The sequence below is a fragment of the Saccostrea cucullata genome, unplaced genomic scaffold (assembly GCF_032062105.1).
Source record: "Saccostrea cucullata isolate Sc308-1 unplaced genomic scaffold, CSIRO_AGI_Scuc_v1 ctg7134, whole genome shotgun sequence".
Classification (NCBI taxonomy): Eukaryota; Metazoa; Mollusca; class Bivalvia; order Ostreida; family Ostreidae; genus Saccostrea; species Saccostrea cuccullata.
Genome location: NW_026937435.1, coordinates 52,081 through 75,463, shown reverse-complemented (window position 1 = coordinate 75,463; position 23,383 = coordinate 52,081). Strand labels below are relative to the sequence as shown.

Below are 23,383 nucleotides of genomic sequence, written 5' to 3'. Positions count from 1 at the left end.
GCCTTTCGCTGAACTTTTCCATTAGTAGAAAGTCTGTTATGTTTAGGAAAATGTTTCGTGGCTACCCTCCCCTCTACCGGTGAAACTTACCCCATATGAGGTCGTACAGACGGAAGTCAGTATATTTATTGAGACTTGGGGGAGTGGGGGTGATAATGATTGTACCTTGTATAACGTCCCTTTATATCGAGAATTTTTAACTCAAATGGAGAAGCCACCTCATGCCGGTGGAGAGCTGCAAATTTGTCCTATATACTCGGCACTTATAGCCATTGAGTAGTGAGGGATCTTTTTTCGTGCCAGCACCTACTGCGACACGGGACCTCGGATAATACGGTCTAGATCTCATCCGGAGGACCGAACTCCACGTCCCATAGTGGTATTGACCGACTCCTTACTACTGTGTTTCGTGACTAGAGCAGACGCCGTAACCACAATGCCACGCGGGAGACTGCACCTTGGGGATGGGGTGGAGAGGGGCTGCATCCAGGGGGGGGGGGGGCGAAAAAAGGAAGTCATTATCCATTTGTACTCGTGAAGATTATCTATGTTTAACTAAATGGTTAACATGTTTTAATTAATAACCACCATTAAAATACGGTATAATTTAAACATCCATTCATACAGGACGGATAAGTTTTCTTCAAAAACTGAAAACTTTAGTATATAAACATTGTTTTACCATTAAAAAAACTATTCGGGGGAGGGGTTGCTATGAAGGGGGACGAATTGCTTTATACAGCGAGATTTCCCACAGAAGACTAGCTATATATTGAAACTTCCCCGGGGGAAGTTTCACTGTATAGTCTTCCGAAGGAAGCACCACTATGTAGTCAGTCTTCCAGGGGAAATCTTACCATCTTCCGAGGGAATGTCATTATCGGGTACACACCTGAAGTTATAACAAACATCATACGAAAATTTAAGTTCGATTGATAAATTATTAAGGCAGAAAATTGAAAAAAAAAAACCTCGAATAACCCCGACCCTGGTTTGCTTACCTAGTTTTACCAACACTCGTACCGAACACCCATGCCACCTAGCGTTATAATGCGGCACTAAATTTTGACAACTGTATTCGTCTTCATTGAATATGCTTCATTCTTTGTGTGATTGAATTCACGTTCGTAATAGAGATAATCATTTCAGAAACTGTACCAATTTAAAAGAAAGTAAAATGAATTTACAAGAATAAAGCAACATAGAAGTAAGGGGAAAATGAAGAAGGATAAAAGTCAAAGTGAAATGTAATAAAGACGAATATGAAAACAATAAAGTGACATATAATTACAACAATAACAAAGCATAAAGAAGTAGGCAGAATAAGAATAAAAGCAAGATACATAGACTTTTGGCGGTAATTCCCTTCCATAAGCGGGAGAGTGGGTTAATGAGATGAGAAAGGAACGTCTTCATCACAAGTTCAGTAAAAACATGACATAACTGTATAAAATAATATAAAATTGGAGTAAATTACTAAAAATCACCTAATCTCAGCATCTCATGTCAGATCTGCCTCTGTCATACCTTTGAACTCTGGCGGGAAATGTGTCACTAGAGACGTTCCGAGTGTATGTGTTCTCGGTCATTTCCGTTCCGGAAATCGGGATTGTTTTGGTCACATGATTTCCCAATATGGTGGGAACTCTACTTTCACTTTAGTCAGGAAAATGTAAGAAAACAATCATGTCAAGCGACAATAACGTCGAAGAATCGACGGAATACTCGAAAGTATGGAATCAAGGATGCCCCCAAGCCAGCGATCGCCACTCCTCTGGGTCAGGTAAATGAAATCTAGACAGGTAGATTAATTAATTACGATGATCTAAAGGTAGGAGTGTTTACCTCGTCACAAGGCCTCTGAATCAGTTGTAAACACGTGATAGGAAAGATCATAAAGATGTACAATGTTTAGACTTTAGTTATTTTGTCCAACATTAAAAAAATGAACTGGAAATACAAAAACTGACTGATTATGACCGGTTACTATAGTATATAATCGATAATCAAACAAGGAACTGGGTTGCAGATGTCACAGGAGTCGGCAGTTTTATCAATAAACTAGAAATAAAGTTAAAAATAGGTTTTTAATGATTTTGACTTTATTTCTAGTTTATTGATAAAACTGCCGACTCTTGTGACATAAGTACGTATACACCTTGAAGAGAATGTTCAGTCAGACTTGTACGTCAGTAACGTCACATACAAACTGGTTTAGAAGACATTAAGCAAACTGCATATTTTCTTATTTCCTTGGTAAAAGATTTATATTTGGAGTAATAATATTTTTTTTAAAAAGTATGAATTAAAACACACTTTCAGCGAAGTACAAGGGACAAACCATTTTGCTTTATTGTATTAATTATGAAGTCATGGGGAATGAAATTCACTTTGTAAGTGTCAGTTCGTGTTTGCTATATATATAACTGTGTTTTATTGTACATACATATAGCATATTATGTGCAGTTGCCCACGTGGCACAGTGGTTAGACCGTCTGCTCTAGAGTCGCAAAGTAAGGATTTGATCCTTAATTACGTCAGTGGTTCGAATCCCACTGTGGGATTTGGAGACCAGTTCTTCGGAAGAGACTGTATAAGCAGATGTCATGTGTCGCTGTAGGTGCTGGCACAGAAAAGATCCCTCCCTGCTCAGTAGTGCTTAGTGCTGAGTATAGGAGAAAATTTGCAGCTCTCCACCCACAGGCGAAATTCACTTCCCAATTTTTTGAGAAGTGAAAAATTCTCTCGAGAGAATTTAAACAATATACAATCAATCAATCATATTATGTGCAATAGCCAGTAATGTTTTTGAACATAAATGCATCTAAATTCCATGGATTTATGGTTATTATATAGCTGTTACAGTAATGATTAAAGAAAATATTATCTCAGCAGATGATACATTTCATTTACTGTGAGTTTGATAATTCTTGTGTAACCTCCTTAATATAAATCCTCCATCAAGCATTTATCATTTGCCATGACAAATAAATAAATGATTATCTTATTTTTAATTAGACCAGAACCTGCGCTGGATTGGACGCCAAGGAGACTGTATTCCTGGTGGTCAGTTTTGTAAATATCGTGACAGCACTGGGACTGACTCTCTATCGCTTCATCACCGTCATTGACGAGGGCAAATCGGACAGCTCTGATTTTACATTCGCACTGATTCTCATAATAAATGGAGGTAATATATATTGTTAAAGACTTGGTCTGTCACAACAAGTACCTGTTCTTTATTATGATATAGATTTTTAGCTGTGTGAGACATTAACTAGCACCTGTCAAGGATGATGATCTGTAGTCTGTCATGTGTCACTGTGAGCTTGTAAGAAGTCACATGTTAATGCTTATCCAGCTTTGACATGTTTTAATTTGTACTTCGATTCATCTTAATCACTGATACAACATAGGTTTCTGTTCAGGGAATACATGCATGTACACTGCTTTTAATTGGCACTTTGCATTCTCAAGTGAAGAGAAAATAATTTATTATGCTTTAAATGTTTTAGAGTTAAATGTGTATACTGCACTATTCTGATCAGGAAGTTAAAAAGTATTTTTGTCATTCTTAAAAGTGTATATAATGAAAACAATATAATTTTCAAGTCCAGTACAGATAAAAATCAAATAAAAAATTCAAGCCCCGATGTTCATATGCACCCATTTACTGACCCGGTACATGTACCATTGTAAATTTTACATGTTACATACTCATGGTCTGAAAATCTTGTATGCTATAGCAAACTCTTTGTAAATAAGTACATATACTTATTATTTTTTTTTTTTGGGGGGGGGGGGGGGATTCTTGTAAGACTGAGGTCAATATATTTTATTTATAATTTCCTAATTTTTTTATTCTCCTTATACAGTAAAATAACATATTTTCACGGGATCAAATTTTTGAGGTTTGAGAAAGAAATATTGTTTTGTATGGATTTGATTTTTAGGTTGGAGAAGTGTCAAGTAATTATAATTTCTTAAGGTCACCCGCGTGGCGCAGTGGTTAGAGCATTTGCTCTATAGTCACGAAGTAAGGAGTCAATCCTTACGTCGCGGGTCGGAATCCCACTGTGGGACGTGGAGAACGGTCCTTCGGATGAGACCGTATAAACTGTGGTCCCATGTTGCAGTAGGTGCTGGCACGAAAAAGACCCCTCCCTGCTCAATGGCCACAAGTGCTGAGCATAGGACAAAATTTGCAGCTCTCCACCTGCAAAGGGATGGTGTCTTCATATGCGTGAAAAATTTTTAACCGATATATTAAACAATATGGCAATTGCAATCAATCAATATGCATATGACATTTCCCAAGTATATTTTGAGGTCAGGTCATGAATTGGAAGGTCTCTCCATACCCAGTAAACAAAATGAAAATTACCCCCCCCCCCCCATGAAACTTAGTGATTTTACAGTATTTCTTCTTTAATTTCTGATCTAATGTTATGTATATGTTTTAAGTCTTCTTTCAGTGTTCTGTATATTTTTATGTATTTATTTTTTAGTGTTCTCTACATTTTACGTGTTAATTTTTCAGTGTTCTGTATATTTTTATGTGTTTATTTTTCAGTGTTCTGTATGTTTTAATGTGTTTATTTTTCAGTGTTCTGTATATTTTACGTGTTTTTTTTTTCAGTGTTCTGTATATTTTACGTATTTCATGGCCTGCTGCGAGAGAAGAAGTACGAGTTATACGTCCTGATACTGGCTATTCTTGTTGTACTGGTGTACTGTGTCGTGGAGTACATCGTCAATGTCGACGGACGGAGCACACTCAAACTGGTAAAGAGTAGTCTATAAATAGATGTCCATTGAGAGAGAGAGGGTCCGATCTAATTAAAAATAGATGCTATATCTGCTCGCATACTAGCTACACTACATGTAACATCTAACAACATCCCATAGATCGAGGGTCACATCAGAGATCAAATTCTATCTAACCAATCAAATCGTCTCCTGCAAAATCATTGATGGTTGAAGCAAATTATTCGAGAGTTGTTCTGACTTTGATCTCTGACATAACCCTCTTTGGGATGTTGTTTGATGCCAGCAGATCTAACATCTAAATTCAATTTGATTAGAGAGGGGTCAGTCCTGTAATGTTTCTTATATTTAAATTATATAACAGATGACAACCAATTATTGCAATCTCCAAGCATGCAATAACTAAAAATCCACCTCCAAATAAGTACACAGTACAGATTCTATTACCTAAGTGGCAGTATATCCTCTTTATTTTGTGTATTCTGGTGTTGTTTATAATCAGCTGTTTATGCCTGACACAGGTGCGGATGATTCTAGCCATTGTCCTGGCTCCCCCGAATATCGTCCTGGCCTGGTCAGTAGCCAGACACTTTGGTTATCTAACTTTCAGAATCGTCGGAGCATCGGAATACCTTCAGCGTAAGTCTGATTAACACAATTTACAGTTAATTTAAAGGGTACAGCTAAAGCAATGGCCATATTGAAATATTACAGTATTTATTTATCCATGTTTATATAAAATACATGGTTACTGTCTTGAGATATAAGCGATATTTGGGCGAGGGTAAGAAAACGTGATAGAGGGCGAGGCTTGCCGAGTCTTCTTACGTTTTCGACCCGAGCCCAAATATCGCTTATATTTCAAGACAGTTATCATGTATTTTGTTTATCCTGCAACATTTTCTTTTCATTTGACCGTCCAAAAACTAGCTGTTTTCGACAGGTTTAGGCACATCTCTGCAGTTGAACAATGACGCCATGGCGTATACATTGCAATATACATGATGTCACAATGCTTTTAGAACATCGGAATACATGCACGAGGCTTTATTAGGGCAGTGACCGGATAAAGCTTTGGTTTATTAGGTTACCTTTATTAGGTCAATGCAAGGGGTAGTTGCAGGATAAAATATTAAACAAGTTTAATTTGGTCTGTGACTCTACCACATACATGCATAGTTGCATACATACAGATATTTTGAGGAAAATTATATGTTGTTATACATGTTAAAAGCCTAGATTACTACGTGTTAATTGATCAAACGGAATTGGAAAATGCATGGTCATTTTTTTTTGCATTTTCTGGAAATTTATTGGAGATTTACTAAGTTTCCCTATATAATATTGACGTTAAAGATGAAGTTTGAAGAATTCTTGTAGGTATTTTATGTTTCTTAGAGAATTAAAAGAAATTTTTGTGAGCATTTTCTATCACTTTTTCTCGTATCTGATAACCAGTGAATTTTGTATAAAATATATATATGTTATGCATCTCCCACTTATAACATTTTTTTTTCAGATCTATACAAACAAGCCTCTATTTTCTCATCAATGTTAAAGTTTGACATACAAGTGACTGTAAGTGAGATGGGACTAAAAATAGCTATAACTTATTCATGAATTTTAACAAATGTATCATTTTAAAAAAATCAAAAATTTTAGAGGTCTAAAATGTTTTTTTTAAAAAAATCAAAATGTTATATGTACATGTAGGAATTTTACTCAATCACATTTCTTAAATTTGCAGGCAAGTTTTGTGATTTTGGTTTTGAAAGACGGAACAAAACTTGATGTGTTCCAGCAGGTGGCGCTGTCTGTGGGTCTGCCGTACTCCGTGTTGTGGAACATCTTTGGTTGGTTCACTGTAAGTTAACTGGTTTCCATCAGTAGGAATCATATGAAATGAATACACTCTCTTCATATGTAAATTTTAGCATATATCATGTTCTCTTTTTAATTTTGCTTAATGATAATGAAACAATTTGAATTTAAGGTAAAGATCCATACCATCCTATAGAAATAACGGAACTACAGATTTTGTTGAAACTTTTCAGAATCTTAACTGAGTATTTGTCCTTTCCAGATCAGTGTAAATTTTGGGGTCAACCGGGCCTCCTTTTGATAGGATTGTTACTAAAAATAGACATTGTCTCGTGAAATGACGGAAATGCGGAAATTAAGATATTTATTCTAGCTTTCTAAAATTAAAAGCAAAAGAATTTTTTTAACATATGAATCATAGAGAAAATATGCTTGTTTAAATGTTTAATTATTTTTTTTAATCTGCTGATCCACCTAATATTACTTTCTAGGGCGAATTAAACATATTTAGCTCAAAATTATAAAGTTCATTACTAGTAAAAATAAATTGCTGCTTGATATTCTGACTACAGATTTCTTTTTAAAATTAACACGTTATTTTCCAATGTTCTCTGCCTTATATGGCATAAAAATTAAGTGGGGCAGCGGGCATCAAACAAGAAAATTTCACATTTTTAAACCAAATTTGCTGAAAAATGATAATTTGAAAAATCTTTTTAACATCTATACTTTTAGGATTTGGGTGTAAAAATCGCTTTAGATATTTGAAACTATCGATAATAGAACTGTAATAAGTATGGTTTAAATCATAAGTTGAATATTTAATGCATAGACGGCCAAAAATTCGTTTTCACGATTCACAAGCATAATAGTAATCGGGTTCAATCTTCAGAATATTCTATAAACCGTTAATGCGCACGTGTGACGTTGTGACGGAAGTGAAAGAAGAAAATACTTTCAGTTAAACATGGGTAGTTTGGATGCGATTTAGTTGATTAAAAATTTAGAGAAGTGGCACGTTTTACTACTTTTTGTGTCTATGTAATACATTTCTCGCTATTCATAGATACAAATAAGTGGTTTGTTTGCCACATCTTTTTAACGTCTGGTTTCTGATCTCAGGAAATGCTCGGACCTGTCCAAGTAAGGTTCAACGTTGTTTATCATGTTTTTATTCATACACCATATAAAATAGATCAAATTAATGTACGCGGAGATGAATATGTTCAGTGTTTCTACTTTGTAATGTTTGTTTGTTTAAAACACCGTGCTTACAGGCGATCATATCCTTGGAAGGCAGAGATCCCCTTCTTAAGCTAGGGACACTCTAGCACTGAATAATCGAGGTTTTCCGTACATAACTCAAATTCGTTTAATAAATTCAAGCTCCATAGTTGATGACTAGAATTGCATTGAATGCATCATTACTAAAGCTACGTCATTTAATTGGTAAAATGTGAAGTAATTTATGTATTTTTAAAATCAATAAGGTTTTGTAAATATATGAAAGAGTTCATAATTAAAAGGGATAAGCAAGTCAAACAATAAAAAAATAGTTGTTTTATGTACTCTGACTGAGCTGTCAAAATCACCCTTACACAATAATTTTTGTCAGCACTTATATTTTTTTTCTTGTTTCCATAGTATAATTTCTATAGGATGCTTTTTGATTGAAATTTTCATGGCGGATGTAGTGGTGAGTGTGTGTGTTCCCATGGACATTGCAGAATTATTAAATGTACATACTTAACCTAGCAGTACAATTATTCTCTGCGATCCTTGGACTTTTAGTAAGACATAGTATTCTCGGCACTAGTGTCTTTCAAATGGCAAATAAATTTTCATTGGTTAAAAAATTAATAACATCAGGTACTTTTAATCATTGTTGACAATCATTAGACAACTTACCGGTAATCTTACTTTCTTATATGTCCTGAATTTCTATCCCGGCCACATATATTTCAACGATGAATGAAAGCTGTGTAAATTTTAGAGGCTAAATACATAACATCAAGAATATCCCGCCTTACTGAAAGTCCTAAGATAACAGTGAATTTTACTAAAAGTGACCTTGGATGGCAGGACCCCTCCTTGGAAAAACTGATCTATGCAAAATTGGTATGAAAAGTCATTGGTATGATGCTTTAAAAGTCAACAACTCCCTGAGTAAATAGAATGTTCTATGTTAAAGTGATATTTTGATATGGATCCAGTGAGCATTTGTTCCATGAGTTTTGACACAGATTCTCAAACCTGAAATTGTCTGAGCTGATGAACATCGTTATAGGTACTGAATATTTAATTTGTATGTATACTTGTATATTAAAAGTACCTGAGGAATAATACATGCATTATGAACTTGGTCTAGTTTTAAAAAAAAAACTCTTTTCTGTTGCTCTGTGCCTAAAATAAAAACATTTAATCAAGACATCCAAGATGGTTCAATTTGACTTGTATTGGAGTTTAGGCAGTTCAATTATACTTCTTTAAAATTGTACTCTAATAATGAAATTTAAAAAAAAGATTTTTTTCTTCTCCAGCTTTTTATCATGCTACATGACACAGCACAAAGTCCTAACTCATAAGTTTGGGAAGGACTCTTCATTCATTTGGGGGAAAATGGTTTGATACAAGTTTTGCATGCTGGTCCAATACATTATCCGGCTTTTTGGAACTGTGTTGCTTAGTGCATATTGATGTTAAAATAGATAAATGTGTAGGTGTATAATATTATTAAGCTCAATATGATATCAAAAACTATTTATGTAGGAAAAGAAAGAACTGAATAATCACTGGGAAAGTTATGCTATTTTTTTTTAAACAAGTATCTTGATAAACCAAGTTTAACATCAACAAAAAAAAAAAAAACTTATATAATTGTCTCCCCTTTCACTGAAAGTGGGGATACTAAATTTAGGTCTGTGCATCTGTCCGTGTGTCTTTCTGTCTGTCTGTAACACTTTCAAGAAGCCTTTGCATTGAAATATTACACAGCAACTCTCTGTGGCTCGAGGGAGACCCTTATTGATAAGTGATCAAAGGGTCAAGGTAATTATGCAATAAATTCTGTATGTTGGAAAATTGATTTGTTTTTGAAAAAAAAAAACACTGTCATAACTTTTATGAGACAGTATTAATAATTTTTCATTCAAATAAAAAGCTACAATCTTGACATAAATCCATAAAATCTAAACTGAAACTGGTTATCTTTGTTTTTAATGATTAATGCATGATTAAACCATGCACGAACAACCAAATTGTATAACTTTGACATTGTAAGCACTCGGCCTAACTAACAGAGTTGATTTTGTGAAATGTTGGATTGAAATTTTATCCTTTTCCTTATTCCTTTTTATATCACCCTCTATGATCTCATAGGCATTCCTATTTATCATCTTATACATGTATTCCCTTCTTTGTTACTGTCATATTGTTGTTTGTGGGTTTAAGTCTAACTATCATTACAGTAATCATGGTAATGCATAAAATTGCACATTATCTTATTAGCGACTGATATCTATTGCTATACTATTCACGGGTGCTTGAAGACAGAAATATCCCCATTCCCCATCTGATATAGACCCCTTGGTCTGTTCGACGTATGTTTTTCTCATTTATTATACATAATGTATATACCGTAGATGAGAAATATGTAATTTTATCATCAGTTTGGAAATTGGCTCTAGCAAACACATAACAAGAGGCCCAAAAGGTTCGAAAATGGTTATGTACTATGTACAAGTATATAAGCAAACGATAATGACTTTCGACAAAAGAGAACCATTTATTTGTTACTCTGTATTTTTTCAACTTCCAGAGAATCGAACCCAGGACACCTGTCAGTCTAATGACATGTGCAGCAATACACTATACTGTATACCCAAAGCACTACAAATGATAGCTAAAGATTATTGGGCACTAGCTTTAAAACAAATTTTTCCAAATTTTCAGCATATATGTCACATATTATGTGTATTAAGGAATTTTTTGTCAATGTATCAATGTCCTTTCCTACTTAAATGAAATATTCTGGGTTTTTTTTTATCAATAATTATTTTATGTTTCAGTGCAAGGATATACCAAATAACAGAGCATTAATATTTGTGCAGTAACTGTTTTATGTATGATATATGTTTTGTTTCAGTTAACAAAATGCCTCAAAGGTTCATAAAATTTATTCAGAATTCAACTTTCAAGGGTCTGGAGCAGACTTCATACATTCTCTTGTGAGACATTCTGTGAAAGCTACACAAAATAAAAATAAAAAATAATTCATGTAGGTTCACAACTTCAGGTAATATAAATCAAAAAATTCCAAGAAACTTATGTAGATTCATAGGTAAACATTAAACAAATTAATCCGGACATTCAAAACTTATATTTGAGCTTCTACTGTAATTCTTATACACCATCAATAGTTAAGCAACACATTATCAACTTGTTCTACTCAAATATCATACAAAATTTTGTTAAATTTAACTTTAAACTGACTTTCTAACAGCTTGTGGATTTTAAATCTAAAAATAGCATCGACTGCGAGTTGCAAGTACAGCATATAAACAAAAATACTTATGATATGCACAATAAAATGATTGCGTAGTAAACTGCAAACAAAATAATCTAATATTCAGACAATTTCAATTATAAAACTTACATGGTTGCCACTATATAACAAGAAGTTTCGTTGATAAATTTGAGTGCATGAACCTCGTGCAGACTTCCGGAAATGCCGTTATACAAACAAAAATGAAAGTAAATAAAGATGGACATAAGATTTCCGGATTAATCGAGTGTGGTAACATTACACTCCCCGTCTGATATGATAATATCACCAATATTTAAACTAAACAAACTAAAATTAGGTAACTCTACCAAATATCAGTATTCAAAATAACAATAATACACAATAAAAGATACAGTACACTGTGCTTCACAAACATTTCCATCAAATGTCCTCTCACGACACGTTCACACTATTGTTTGTTTGGTACGAGAAGCACAACTTCTGTCGCTGGGCGTTTGAAAATCTTTCTGTTCATGCCAATACGAACTTCTATTTTACGGACACGCGCATCATCACTAGGGTAAGTGTTCTCGACAATTCCCATTGGCCAGTCATTGCGATGAAGTGTCTTGTCACGGAGAAGGACGACATCACCGACTTGAAGATTTCTTTCGTCTTGTTGCCATTTCTTCCGCTGTTGGAATGAAGACAGATACTCCATGTTCCACCGTTTCCAGAAACAATTCGAAAGCTGTTGAACACAGCGCCACTGATCCTTCATCAAATCCTTTGTTGAAAACTCTTCCAGGTCGAAAGAATCCACCGTGTGTCTTGTTTTCAAGGTGAGTAATGTTGCAGGGAACAAAGGATAGGGTAAGTCTGGGTCATATGTGACCCCACTCAGAGGGCGTGCATTGACGATAGAGCACACCTCTGCCATCAAAGTCACTAATACTTCATGAGAGAGTCTTGTCACTTTTGGATCTGTCAGTAGAGAATCCAAAATCTTCCTCGAGACGCCTATCAGCCGCTCCCAGGCCCCACCCATGTGTGAGGCATGTGGGGGGTTAAACTTCCACTGAATTCCTCTCCTTTCCATGAAGTCCTTTAGCGGTGCATCTTCAATGTCAATCATGTTGACGTTCATTTCTGAAGTGGCTCCAATAAAGTTTGTACCACGATCGGAGCAAATTGTGCGCACTTCACCTCTAAGGGCTGTAAGACGACGTAAAGCGTTGATGAAGCTAGAGGTGCTTAATTCCTCAATTACCTCGATGTGGATTGCGCGAATGACCAAACAGGTAAAAATCACTGCCCATCTCTTAGCTTGAGCTTGACCTCCTCGTGTCTTTCTGTTAACAATGGACCAAGGTCCAAACACATCCACTCCAATATGTGTAAAGGGGGGTGCCGGATGAAGATGAGCCTCAAAAACGTCAGCCATTTTTGGTTGTTGTTGTTTGCCTCGCAGCTTTCTACATGATACACACTTCTGTATATGAGAGTTCACAAGACGGCGACATCCTACTATCCAAAACCCTGCGCTTCTTATTGCCCCTTCTGTGAATAAGCGTCCTTGATGTTTCACTTCTCTGTGAAAGTGGTCCACAAGCAAATTGGCAATGTGGCTCTTTTTCGGAACAATAAGTGGATTCTTCTCTTGAGAGGTCAAGTTGGAGTGACGAAGTCTGCCTCCCACTCTAAGTAAATCATCTTCGTCCAAATATGGGTCCAGATTAAAAATTGAACTGCTCTTGTTTACTGTTCTGCCTGCCTTGAGAGCTTCGATTTCTTCAGGAAATTTCTCATCCTGAATCTCACGGATGATAAGAAGTTCAGCTTCTTTCAAGGTAAGTGGTTCTTGTTCTTTATCTTCATCATATTTTGACTGTTTCCACTTGCGTATCATGTTCTGTATGAAGCAAATAGCTCTGGTCAGTCGCAGCCAATCGGAAAACCTTTCAAAGCGATGGGAGCCTAGACGACAAATGCTCTGTAATTCTGTCTTACATGATCTGACCTCTGGATCGCAATCAATGTCAAGGTCATAATGTTCATTTTCACTGCTATCAAGAAGTTCACTCAGGCCATTCAACCAGAGACTGGCTTACATCTCCTTTGCTGCTACAGATCGCGTGCCTTCGTCTGCTGTATTCATTTTTGTCGGAATGTAATTCCAGTCTTTAGGTTCACTTGATTTGCGTATTCTTTCAACACGATTGGCCACATAGGTGAAAAAACGCTTGGTTTCATTTCTTATGTAGCCCAAAACTACTTTACTGTCTGTAAAAAATCTAACTGAGTCAAGGTTGGTGTCAATCTCTGCAGCGATAAGTTCATATAGTTCAGTTGCCATGACAGCCGCGCACAATTCCAGTCTCGGCACAGTGTGACCATGCTTAGGTGCCAGTTTAGCTTTCCCCATGATGAACCCAAGCTGTTCCTTTCCCGTGTCAGAAACTTGTCTAAGGAACGCGACAGCTGCAATGGCCATAGTTGAAGCGTCCGAGAATATCAGTAATTCCTTGTAATTTGCATTACTAACAGACATCTCACTAAAGGTACGTGGAATCTGCAAATGTTCTAAGTCCTTCAAGGATGATTTCCAAATGGTCCACTTTTGGAGAAAGTCAGGCGGCAAAGGTTCATCCCAGTCTAATCCACTTGTCATGGCTTCACGTAGAATAGCCTTTCCAGCAATCGTCACTGGCGCAACAAAACCAAGTGGATCAAAGAGACTGTTGATGGAGGAAAGGACGCCACGTCTTGTGAATGGTTTCTCCTCCATGTTTACTTTGAATGTGAAGTAGTCATGTTGAAGGTTCCAACAGATGCCTAAACTTCTCTGTGTTGGTAGGTCATCTGCCCAGAGTTCTGTGTTTTTTAGGTCCTTTGCCAGATCCTGAGAACTGAAGGCTGCTAACACCTCACTAGAGTTGGATGCTATCTTATGTAGTCGCAAGCAGCCATGTTCCATCAAAGCCTTCTGTGTGCGCCTAAGTAGGTCAATTGCTTCCTCTGCAGATGAATGAGAGGAAAGAGCATCATCCACGTAGAAATTGCGATGCACGAATTCCTTCATGTCCGAGCCATACTGTTCCTCTGCTTCGTCAGCCGTACGACGTAATCCATAGGTCGCCACCGCAGGGGAGGGACTATTACCAAAAACATGTACTTTCATTTGGTAGTCAACCAAAGGTTCGTCAAAGTTATTGTCTTTGTGCCAAATGAATCTCAAGTAACGTCTGTGTTCAATATCCACCAAGAAACTGTAAAACATCTGTTCGATGTCTGCAACTATTGCTACAGATTCTCTCCTAAATCTTAGCAACACACCAATAAGATTGTTCATTAAATCTGGTCCAGTCATAAGGACATCGTTGAGTGATACTCCGTCGCACTTCGCAGAAGAGTCAAAAACTCCACGGATTTTGTCTCTCTTCTGGGGGTGGTAGACCCCAAACAAAGGTAAGTACCAGCATTCAGTGTTTGGTGGAAGCTGTGGTGCCAACTCGATGTGGCCGGCTTCAAAAAGGTTCCTCATGAATTCAAGAAAATGAGTTTTCTTAGTAGAGTTCTTCATCAAACTCTTGTCAAGGCTGACTGCTCGATCCAAAGCTTGTTTTCGGTTGTTTGGTAAAGTAGGTCGTGTCCTTTTAAAGGGTAATGGAGCACTCCAGTGCCCTGAAGAGTCCTTTTTCATATCACTGTCCATCTGAGTCAAGAATAAGCGGTCCTCAACTGACAATGATGGTTGATTGTCTGTTGTGGTTCTTCTAAACACTGACTGGTTTTCAATACATTCTGTAATGTGCATCTTTTGGTCACATGGTATCCAGATGCCTTGAGATGGTTGTTCGGAATTCGAGCACATGGTTTTCATAACTTCAACAGATTTCGGTGTATGGATTCCATCCAAGCACGTTTCTCCTATGACAACCCAGCCTAATGGTAGCCGTTGAGCATATGGTTGAGAAGGATCACCTCTTATCTGGTCAAGGACATAATGTGCGCCCAAGAGATCCCTGCCAATCAGTAGTGATATATTTGCCGTATGGTCCATAGGTGGAATAAAGCTCGATATCTCAGCAAGATGAGGGTGATGAATGGCTACATCACAAGTTGGGATTTCGTGACGATTGTTTGGTATTGCACTACATTCAATTAAGGTAGGTAAACTGAAAGTAGTTTGTCTGTCCATCGAGTTAATCACAAAGCCATGAGAGCGTCTGCCACTGACTAAAGATGATCCACTGCAAGTAGAGAGTTTGTATGATTCACAAGTACTGTTTGGGTCAAACATTTCAAAAAGTTCAGGTTTTGCCAGTGACTTGTTACTCTGCTCGTCAAGAATGGCGTACACATTAACCGGTGGGTGTTCGCTGTACTTATGGTGAATGCTGACCAGTACAATCTTAGCACATGATTTGCCTCTGAAATCCCCACAAATTTCTGTACAAGCTGCGTTTAAATGTGTGGTCGTCTCAGCCGTCTGACGATGAAAAGCTGGTTTATCACCGGTTAGTTTCTCCCCGCCATGATTCTGGGAGGGTCTGTTTGATGTGTCAAAATGCATGGCAGTGCAATGATGTCTGCTACCACAAGTGTCACATTTCACTTTCACACGGCAATCATTAGACAAATGTTTGCCATCACAACACTTAAAACACTGACCATGTCTCCTTAAGATGTCTCTCTTTTCACCGATACTCTTTGTGCGGAAAGCATTGCAGTCACTCGTGGAGTGAGCGGAATTGTGCACAGCACAACGGATCTTTGTCTGACTCTCATCTTGTAACACATCTGTTTTGTTGGAAGTGACAGTCTGTCTGTGAAATTGTTTGTTCGATTTTGTCTTCGGTGCTAAGTGAATCGGTTTAAATTCAAAGTCAAATCCTGGGTCATTCATCACATATGCCATTTCTTGGACGAAAGTACAAAACACACAAAACGGGGGATACACTACATCATTGTTTTTCTTGTATTGTATTGCCTTGTCACGCCATTTGTTCTGAACATGTATGGGAAGTTTGAGTAACACCGGTTTGACTCCATCTGATGTGTCAAAATAACTCAATGTCTTACTGTACTTGGGATTGTCTTTGACAGCATTTATTTCATTCAGTGTGTCTGAGAGACAAAAGTAGTCAGGCCTGTTGTTGAAGTCAAATTTCTCCAAAACATCACTTAACTTTCTCTTCAAAGCTCTCGCAATACGATCTGGGCTGCCGTAAAACGAATCCAATCTTTCCCACGCTTTCTGTACTCCCAAAGTAGAGTCACCGGTATTTGAGTTCTTTATGCTCTTCACTTGCTCATATGGTTTTCCTTCAAGATTTTTTATCATTAAGTCCAGTTCAATAGATGGGGATGCATCAATTTCCTTCATGACTTCCTGGAATGTAGATTTCCATGCTACGTAAGACTCCGAGTCGCCAACGAATGGTTTAACTCTTTCCAATATGAAGCTTTTCTTGGTCAAAAAGTTTGTCATATCCATAAGAGCCTGGTTGATTCCGCCTTGCTTGTTCGGCTCACACGCACTTGATTGTGACACAAAATTCTCAGGAACAAAGAGTCGAGCACAAGGGTTCAGTATGCTGTCTGGTGGGGCAGCAGGTGTCGTTGGGGAAGGTGGTGGTGTAACCGTGTTCGGAAATTCAGGTCTCGTTCCAACGAATGGCGTTCTAATTGGAGGTATAGCCGGTTCTGGTGTCAAAAGTCTATCTGCTTCTATGTGTGAGTTTTCTACATAACGCTTCGTGTGTGATGCAATCCAGTCACCATATTCACTTTCGTTATCGAGACTATTATCTTAAAGCTCCTCCTCAAGAATCTTCATACTAATTTCTGCGACTTCCGAGTCTTCATCTGCTTTTATTCGCATTAACTTTGTCTCAATTTTAGCTTTTTCGATCAGGGCATCAGCTTCTATTTTGGCCCTCTGGCATACAAATTCGATTTCCTTATGGATATATTCAAGTTTCTTTTCCGCAGTTTGTGTTTTAATTTTTTGTTGTAGATACAGGTCCGACTTAGCCGTACTTGCTCGTGATCTGGAAGATGTTGTCCGAGCTGAAGAAGCCATCTTTCACTGTTTTGTTTCAGTTAACAAAATGCCTCAAAGGTTCATAAAATTTATTCAGAATTCAACTTTCAAGGGTCTGGAGCAGACTTCATACATTCTCTTGTGAGACATTCTGTGAAAGCTACACAAAATAAAAATAAAAAATAATTCATGTAGGTTCACAACTTCAGGTAATATAAATCAAAAAATTCCAAGAAACTTATGTAGATTCATAGGTAAACATTAAACAAATTAATCCGGACATTCAAAACTTATATTTGAGCTTCTACTGTAATTCTTATACACCATCAATAGTTAAGCAACACATTATCAACTTGTTCTACTCAAATATCATACAAAATTTTGTTAAATTTAACTTTAAACTGACTTTCTAACAGCTTGTGGATTTTAAATCTAAAAATAGCATCGACTGCGAGTTGCAAGTACAGCATAAACAAAAATACTTATGATATGCACAATAAAATGATTGCGTAGTAAACTGCAAACAAAATAATCTAATATTCAGACAATTTCAATTATAAAACTTACATGGTTGCCACTATATAACAAGAAGTTTCGTTGATAAATTTGAGTGCATGAACCTCGTGCAGACTTCCGGAAATGCCGTTATACAAACAAAAATGAAAGTAAATAAAGATGGACATAAGATTTCCGGATTAATCGAGTGTGGTAACATTACAATATATACATTGTAAAAAAAAAGTTTTCCATAATTTTTTTTTTTCAAAATCCTGAGTCAATCCCCAGGGGACGATATTTTAATTCAAACAATCGAGAAGAGAAAAACGACATATAAAAATCGGAATATTGAAGCAAAGTAGTTAGGTACCTGAATACTTTCAGAGCCGTACGTGGTTCGAAAATGGTTATGTACTAAGCCTATGTACAAACATGTAAGCAAACGATAATGACTTTCGACAAGAGAACCATTTATTTGTTACTCTGTATTTCTTCAACTTACAGAGACAAAAAACGACCCGATTGTCGAAGTCTTTTAGTTATCTTGTACTCGAGACAATGAATCTTCCATGCCATCTTTGTTGTACTTTCGGTTTGACGAATCATCTAAATTTAAACTCTCCTTCGATCATGCATCCCGGAAAATAACTGAACATCGTATATTTATGCCTTTTATTTGGAAATTAATGTACCTTTTTTTTACGGTAAGTGAAATCGACGTCAGGCATTTTTGATAGAATAAGCGTCGGGCGCGTTTGACGTAATAACGTCACAAACGAGATTAACGTCACATAACGTTATTTTACGTGGTATGGATCTTTACCTTAAGGAGCAAAATTATAGCCCCTTCAGTATTTTTAATCTGATTGTTTGGGAAGTAAGTATAAATGAAAGCACAAGCAGTCTGTCTGAGCTTTCTAATAATTAGGGTGTCTTTATGAATGTCTATCCAGTTCACAATTTTTTTTTATAGTTACGAAGAGAATGGAAGGCTGCAGCATGGGTCTTTGCTTTCCTGGGTCTGGCTAAGCCTACCTACTACATCTACCAAATCATTCATGTAAGTTAGAAAACCCTGTCTACCAAATCATCCATGTAAGTTAGATAACTGTCTACCAAATCATGTAAGTTAGATAACTCTGTCTACCAATCATCCATGTAAGTTAGATAACTCTGTCTACCAAATCATCCATGTAAGTTAGATACCTGTCTACCAAATCATGTAAGTTAGATAACTCTGTCTACCAATCATCCATGTAAGTTAGATAACTCTGTCTACCAAATCATCCATATAAGTTAGATAACTCTGTCTACCAAATCAACCATGTAAGTTAGATAACTCTGTCTACCAAAAATTCCTTGTACTAAGTTACAATTAGATACCTTTGTTTTTGGAATTGATCTGTTAAAACTAGTGTTGGCAAATTGGACAATTTTTAGTAACCGGTTACTCGCTTAATCTTCCGATCGAGTACCCGGTTACTCGGATGATATTTTGTTATCCGTATTTATTATTAATCTCATCCTTTTACATATTGGTAGAAATAAATGATAAATTTTACATATATGGACTTTATTTACAAGTACAAACTCCAAAACACAATATCTTCGAAGAATTTTGATTTTAAATGTCACTTGAAATGGGGAATTTGTTTTTGTTTAAGAAAATAATTTTATCGGCGCCTGAAGAAGATATATATCGCGATCGGGGAAAATTAACATACCTTGTAACACTAAATGCAATTACTGGTTATATTTGTTGAGTTTCATGCAAGTCACTGGTTATCGAATTATTTTTCAATCTTATGTAATCTAGCATATTTTTAGTTCCATCCGTATACGACAACTCCGATTCACTTGAATTGCATCTGACAGATTTCGAGTCAGCCGTTCTTTAACAATATTCCCACGCTTTAGATGTTTGCGGCGGCATCTTGTTATTTTAAAGACTTAAAGTATGTTTCTCTGACTGACACAGGTCTAAATGAGGTAATTATAACCCAGGTCTTCAAAACGTGTACCCCCTGGCAATTAAAGTCATCAATTAAAATGATTAAACTAATCAAAGCAAATCGATCCTATTTTTGAACCAGTAGACCAAGCCTAACGGTATAATTAAATTAGGGAAATGAGTCAATATACATTTACAAATTACAAAAATAAATTTATACGTATTTACTATGAAAAATGTATTTTTATCCGAGTAACTGAATAGCAGTTTTACTAACCGATACTGGCATCGTTCGAAGGTTAACCGGTTAACCGGGTACTTGTTGCCAACACTAGTTAAAACGAATAGTCTTTTTAATTTAATACCTTGAATTTTTTTCTTTAAAAATAAGATATAGGTATAATTTTGAAAGAAAATTAATTGCAAAGTTGAAGAATGGAATCATAAATGGAAAAGTCAAGTTTCCAATGTCCAGGCAATCCTCTTATGTCGTCAGTGGCCATTTTTTGTTGCTTATTGCATTTTCTTTTTATTGTGGATAAAGTAGCCACATATTTTATAATTGTTACAGGAATATCAGAGACTGGATGAAAAAGACACGGATAAAGGAGAAATCCTGGTCTACTCCACCCTAGTAGCAGGTAACTATAACATTGTCAATCTATTAATAAATAGAATCTATTCAAGGAATAAAGCTTATTTCAATTTATGTTATATGAAATAACATAACTTGGGACATTTTACGCTTTATATGAAAATGCATAAACTAAACACCAAGTTATTTTGTACTGTATATTAACAGAAATTGAATTAGCTTCATTCCTTATAATTTAATTTTGGTGTAGACAATGAAACAATTTTTTCTCCAGAAAAAAGTTTAAATTGAGCAAATTTTAAAAGCAATGTCAAATGGAGTATTACGATTTTGACATAACTCATTGTGACGTAGGCAACTTATGTTATACGAAATGAATAACATCTTTTACCCAATCAAATGATGTGTAACAACCAAATTTTTATAAATATTTTTACATTAATCTTTTCTATGGTTAAGTACTCCAGAGATATGGCTTTAAATGACAAAATTCTCTTTGTTTTTAGATACAGAAAGACAGTTGGTATCACATGCAAAATGATTTCTTTTTTCTTTAGGAACACTGGGTTTACTGCTGTGGATATTAATTATGATAGAACTAAAAACTGTCTACACAAATTTTGGGAAAGGGCTTAAAGAGAGAGGTCAGTTTCTATGCATTTTCAATTTGACAGAGTACGGAGTACAATTTTATTGTGTATTTACTACTAAAAAAGTTATCGTAATGCATGAATTTAATATGAAGTAAATTTGGGTATTTTAACCTATAAAATCGAGAAAGACTGATGTTCTAGTTAGTAGTTTATACTTTGTGTACTAACATACATTTATGTTGAGATCAATAAAAGTCAACCCTCACGATTGAGTGACAGGTTGACATTACGTAGGACTGACACTCAAAGAATAACATTGAGGTAGATAGGACAGTCTTTAATTTAGATCCAATGGATTTGTTTTGCTTTATTCATTTGTATTTGTTCTTTACAGCCTTTGATGTTTTGGCGACAGAAAACACCAGCCTTCTCACGGGTAGAAGAGTACATCGCTGACAGGCTGGACAGGGTACTTAATGTCTGTCTCAGACAAACCCATAACGTGGAGATTACTGGGCAGATGTAGAGCATAATTAACAATCTACGCCATATTTTACTGTTTGTCAACATGGCTGGTTCTTTTAAAAAACATTATTTAGTCACTATTCTTAGTATTCTGGGTACTTTGTATTTTACTGTTTGTGAATACCTTGGTAGGTCTTTTTGCAATGCCATAATTTACTTACCGTTGTTATGCGTGGTACTTTGTATTTTTATATACCAGTTACCATTGTTATGAACTGTAATGAATATATATTGTTGAACTAATTATTGATGTGTATTTGTTTTAATATATAAGGCCATATTGTAAAAATTTTTACTCTCTTATTTGTGTACTATCCCCGGTCAATTTATAATTTAGAGTGAAGCTCTTAAAAACAGATACTGTAAATGTATTACATTTGGCTGTGTATTCTATTTAGCCCCTCTGCAAGAGAAAGCAACTTTCTGTAATCCAAGTCTAAGACTCGTATACATTTATGTATTGATAAGAACAATCAGAAGTGTATTTATATATAATAAACTTGTTTAGAAAGCACTTTCTGTCAAATATAAGAACACTTATGTAATGTACATGTATTTACACTGTAAAGCAGACAATACACAAAATAAAACCATAATGTTGTAAAAAGTACTACTGTATAACATTTTTTTTCCACTTTATGGGAGAAGGAAATATATTCTAAAGCAAATGCATGGCCCTTTAATTAACTATTTAGCTCACCTGAGCCGAAGGCTCAAGTGAGCTTTTCTGATCAAAATTTGTCCGTTGTCTGTCGTCGTTGTAGTCGTTGTCGTCGTCTTTGTTGTAAACTTTTCACATTTTCATCTTCTTCTCAAGAACCACTGGGCCAATTTCAACCAAACTTGGCACAAAGTATCCTTTGGTAAAGGGGAATCAAGTTTGTTCAAATGAAGGGCCACGCCTTTTTCCAAGGGGAGATAATTATGAATTAGAGAAAAATTAATGGCATTTTTAAAAAATCTTCTTCTCAAGAACCACTGGGCCAGGAAAGATGAAACTTATGTAGAATCATCCTCAGGTAGTGTAGATTCAAGTTTGTTCAAATCATAACCCCCGTGGCAAGGAAGGAGCCAAAATGGCCGACCCAAGTTTTACATAGGAATATATAGGAAAAATCTTCTTCTCAAGAACCACTGGGCCAGGAAAGATGAAACTCATGTGGAATCATCCTCAGGTAGTGTAGATTCAAATTTGTTCAAATCATGACCCCTGGGGCTGGGGTAGGGCCAAAATGGCCCACCCAAGTTTTACATAGGGATATATCTGGAAACCTTTTAAAATCTTCTTTTCAAGCACTTCAAAGCTATGATTATTGTTATTTATATGGAATCATCCTCAGATAGTGTAGATTCTAGTTTGTTCAAATGATGAACACCTGGGGGGGGGGGGGGTTTAAATTCAAGCCCGATGTGCTCAGGTGAGTGCTGTGGCCCCTGCGCCTCTTGTTTTATTTTATGTACAAAATGTACATCCATAGTTGGCATGATGTGATACCCAGGTACCCCTCACTGTTGTTTGATTTTAATTATTCCTTTTGAGACATCAAGGTCTTCAATAATGTCACAAAGATGTAGAATGAGTAATTTTATCCAAAAAGATTTGAAATGGAAACTTAAAAAAAATTTTGTAAACAGTTGCTGTTTCCGGAAAACTTGTCTATCATTGGGCAGTTGCAAATTGACTGTTTGTTTAAATCTAATTATCACAATATATGTTGATTTTGTTTAATTTTGTTCAATGTTGTTTTGGAGAATTAGTTTTTTAAATGTCGTCTTAGATATTTTCTTTCTATAAGGAGTAAAATATGAAGAGAAAAAAAACTAGGCCCAGCAGAGCATTTATCTTGTTTTAAAGACTAACGGATCTTTAAAAGACTGATTTTTAGCTCTACTGGTCAGAGACCAGAAGAGCTTATGCGATAGTAATGCGTCGGTCGTCCGTCCGTCTGTCTGTAAACAATTTTTCATAATGCTACTCATCCTACAGTTTTGGTCTGATTTCAATATAACTTGGCACACAAGTAGACTACACTAAGATACATAATTCTGTGTATCGGTTTTTGATTTCGATGAACAGTGT

General features: G+C 36.0%; 1 protein-coding gene and 1 long non-coding RNA gene across 2 annotated transcripts; one reads left to right on the top strand and one right to left on the bottom strand.

The window, feature by feature from the left end:
- The first annotated feature begins 1,558 nt into the window (after nucleotides 1–1,558).
- On the top strand, nucleotides 1,559–22,097 carry LOC134248204 (uncharacterized). The gene is made up of 10 exons (XM_062730623.1): nucleotides 1,559–1,783; nucleotides 3,019–3,190; nucleotides 4,640–4,785; nucleotides 5,289–5,406; nucleotides 6,287–6,345; nucleotides 6,515–6,631; nucleotides 18,613–18,699; nucleotides 20,162–20,231; nucleotides 20,743–20,829; nucleotides 21,173–22,097. The coding sequence occupies exons 1-10, from the start codon at nucleotides 1,574–1,576 to the stop codon at nucleotides 21,232–21,234; spliced, it is 1,128 nt and encodes a 375-aa protein (XP_062586607.1). The 5' UTR covers nucleotides 1,559–1,573; the 3' UTR covers nucleotides 21,235–22,097.
- On the bottom strand, nucleotides 17,217–17,835 carry LOC134248202 (uncharacterized). The gene is made up of 2 exons (XR_009987995.1): nucleotides 17,709–17,835; nucleotides 17,217–17,301 (listed from the first exon to the last, which is right to left on the bottom strand). It is a non-coding gene; the product is annotated as an uncharacterized LOC134248202 (long non-coding RNA).
- Nucleotides 22,098–23,383: the final 1,286 nt, after the last annotated feature.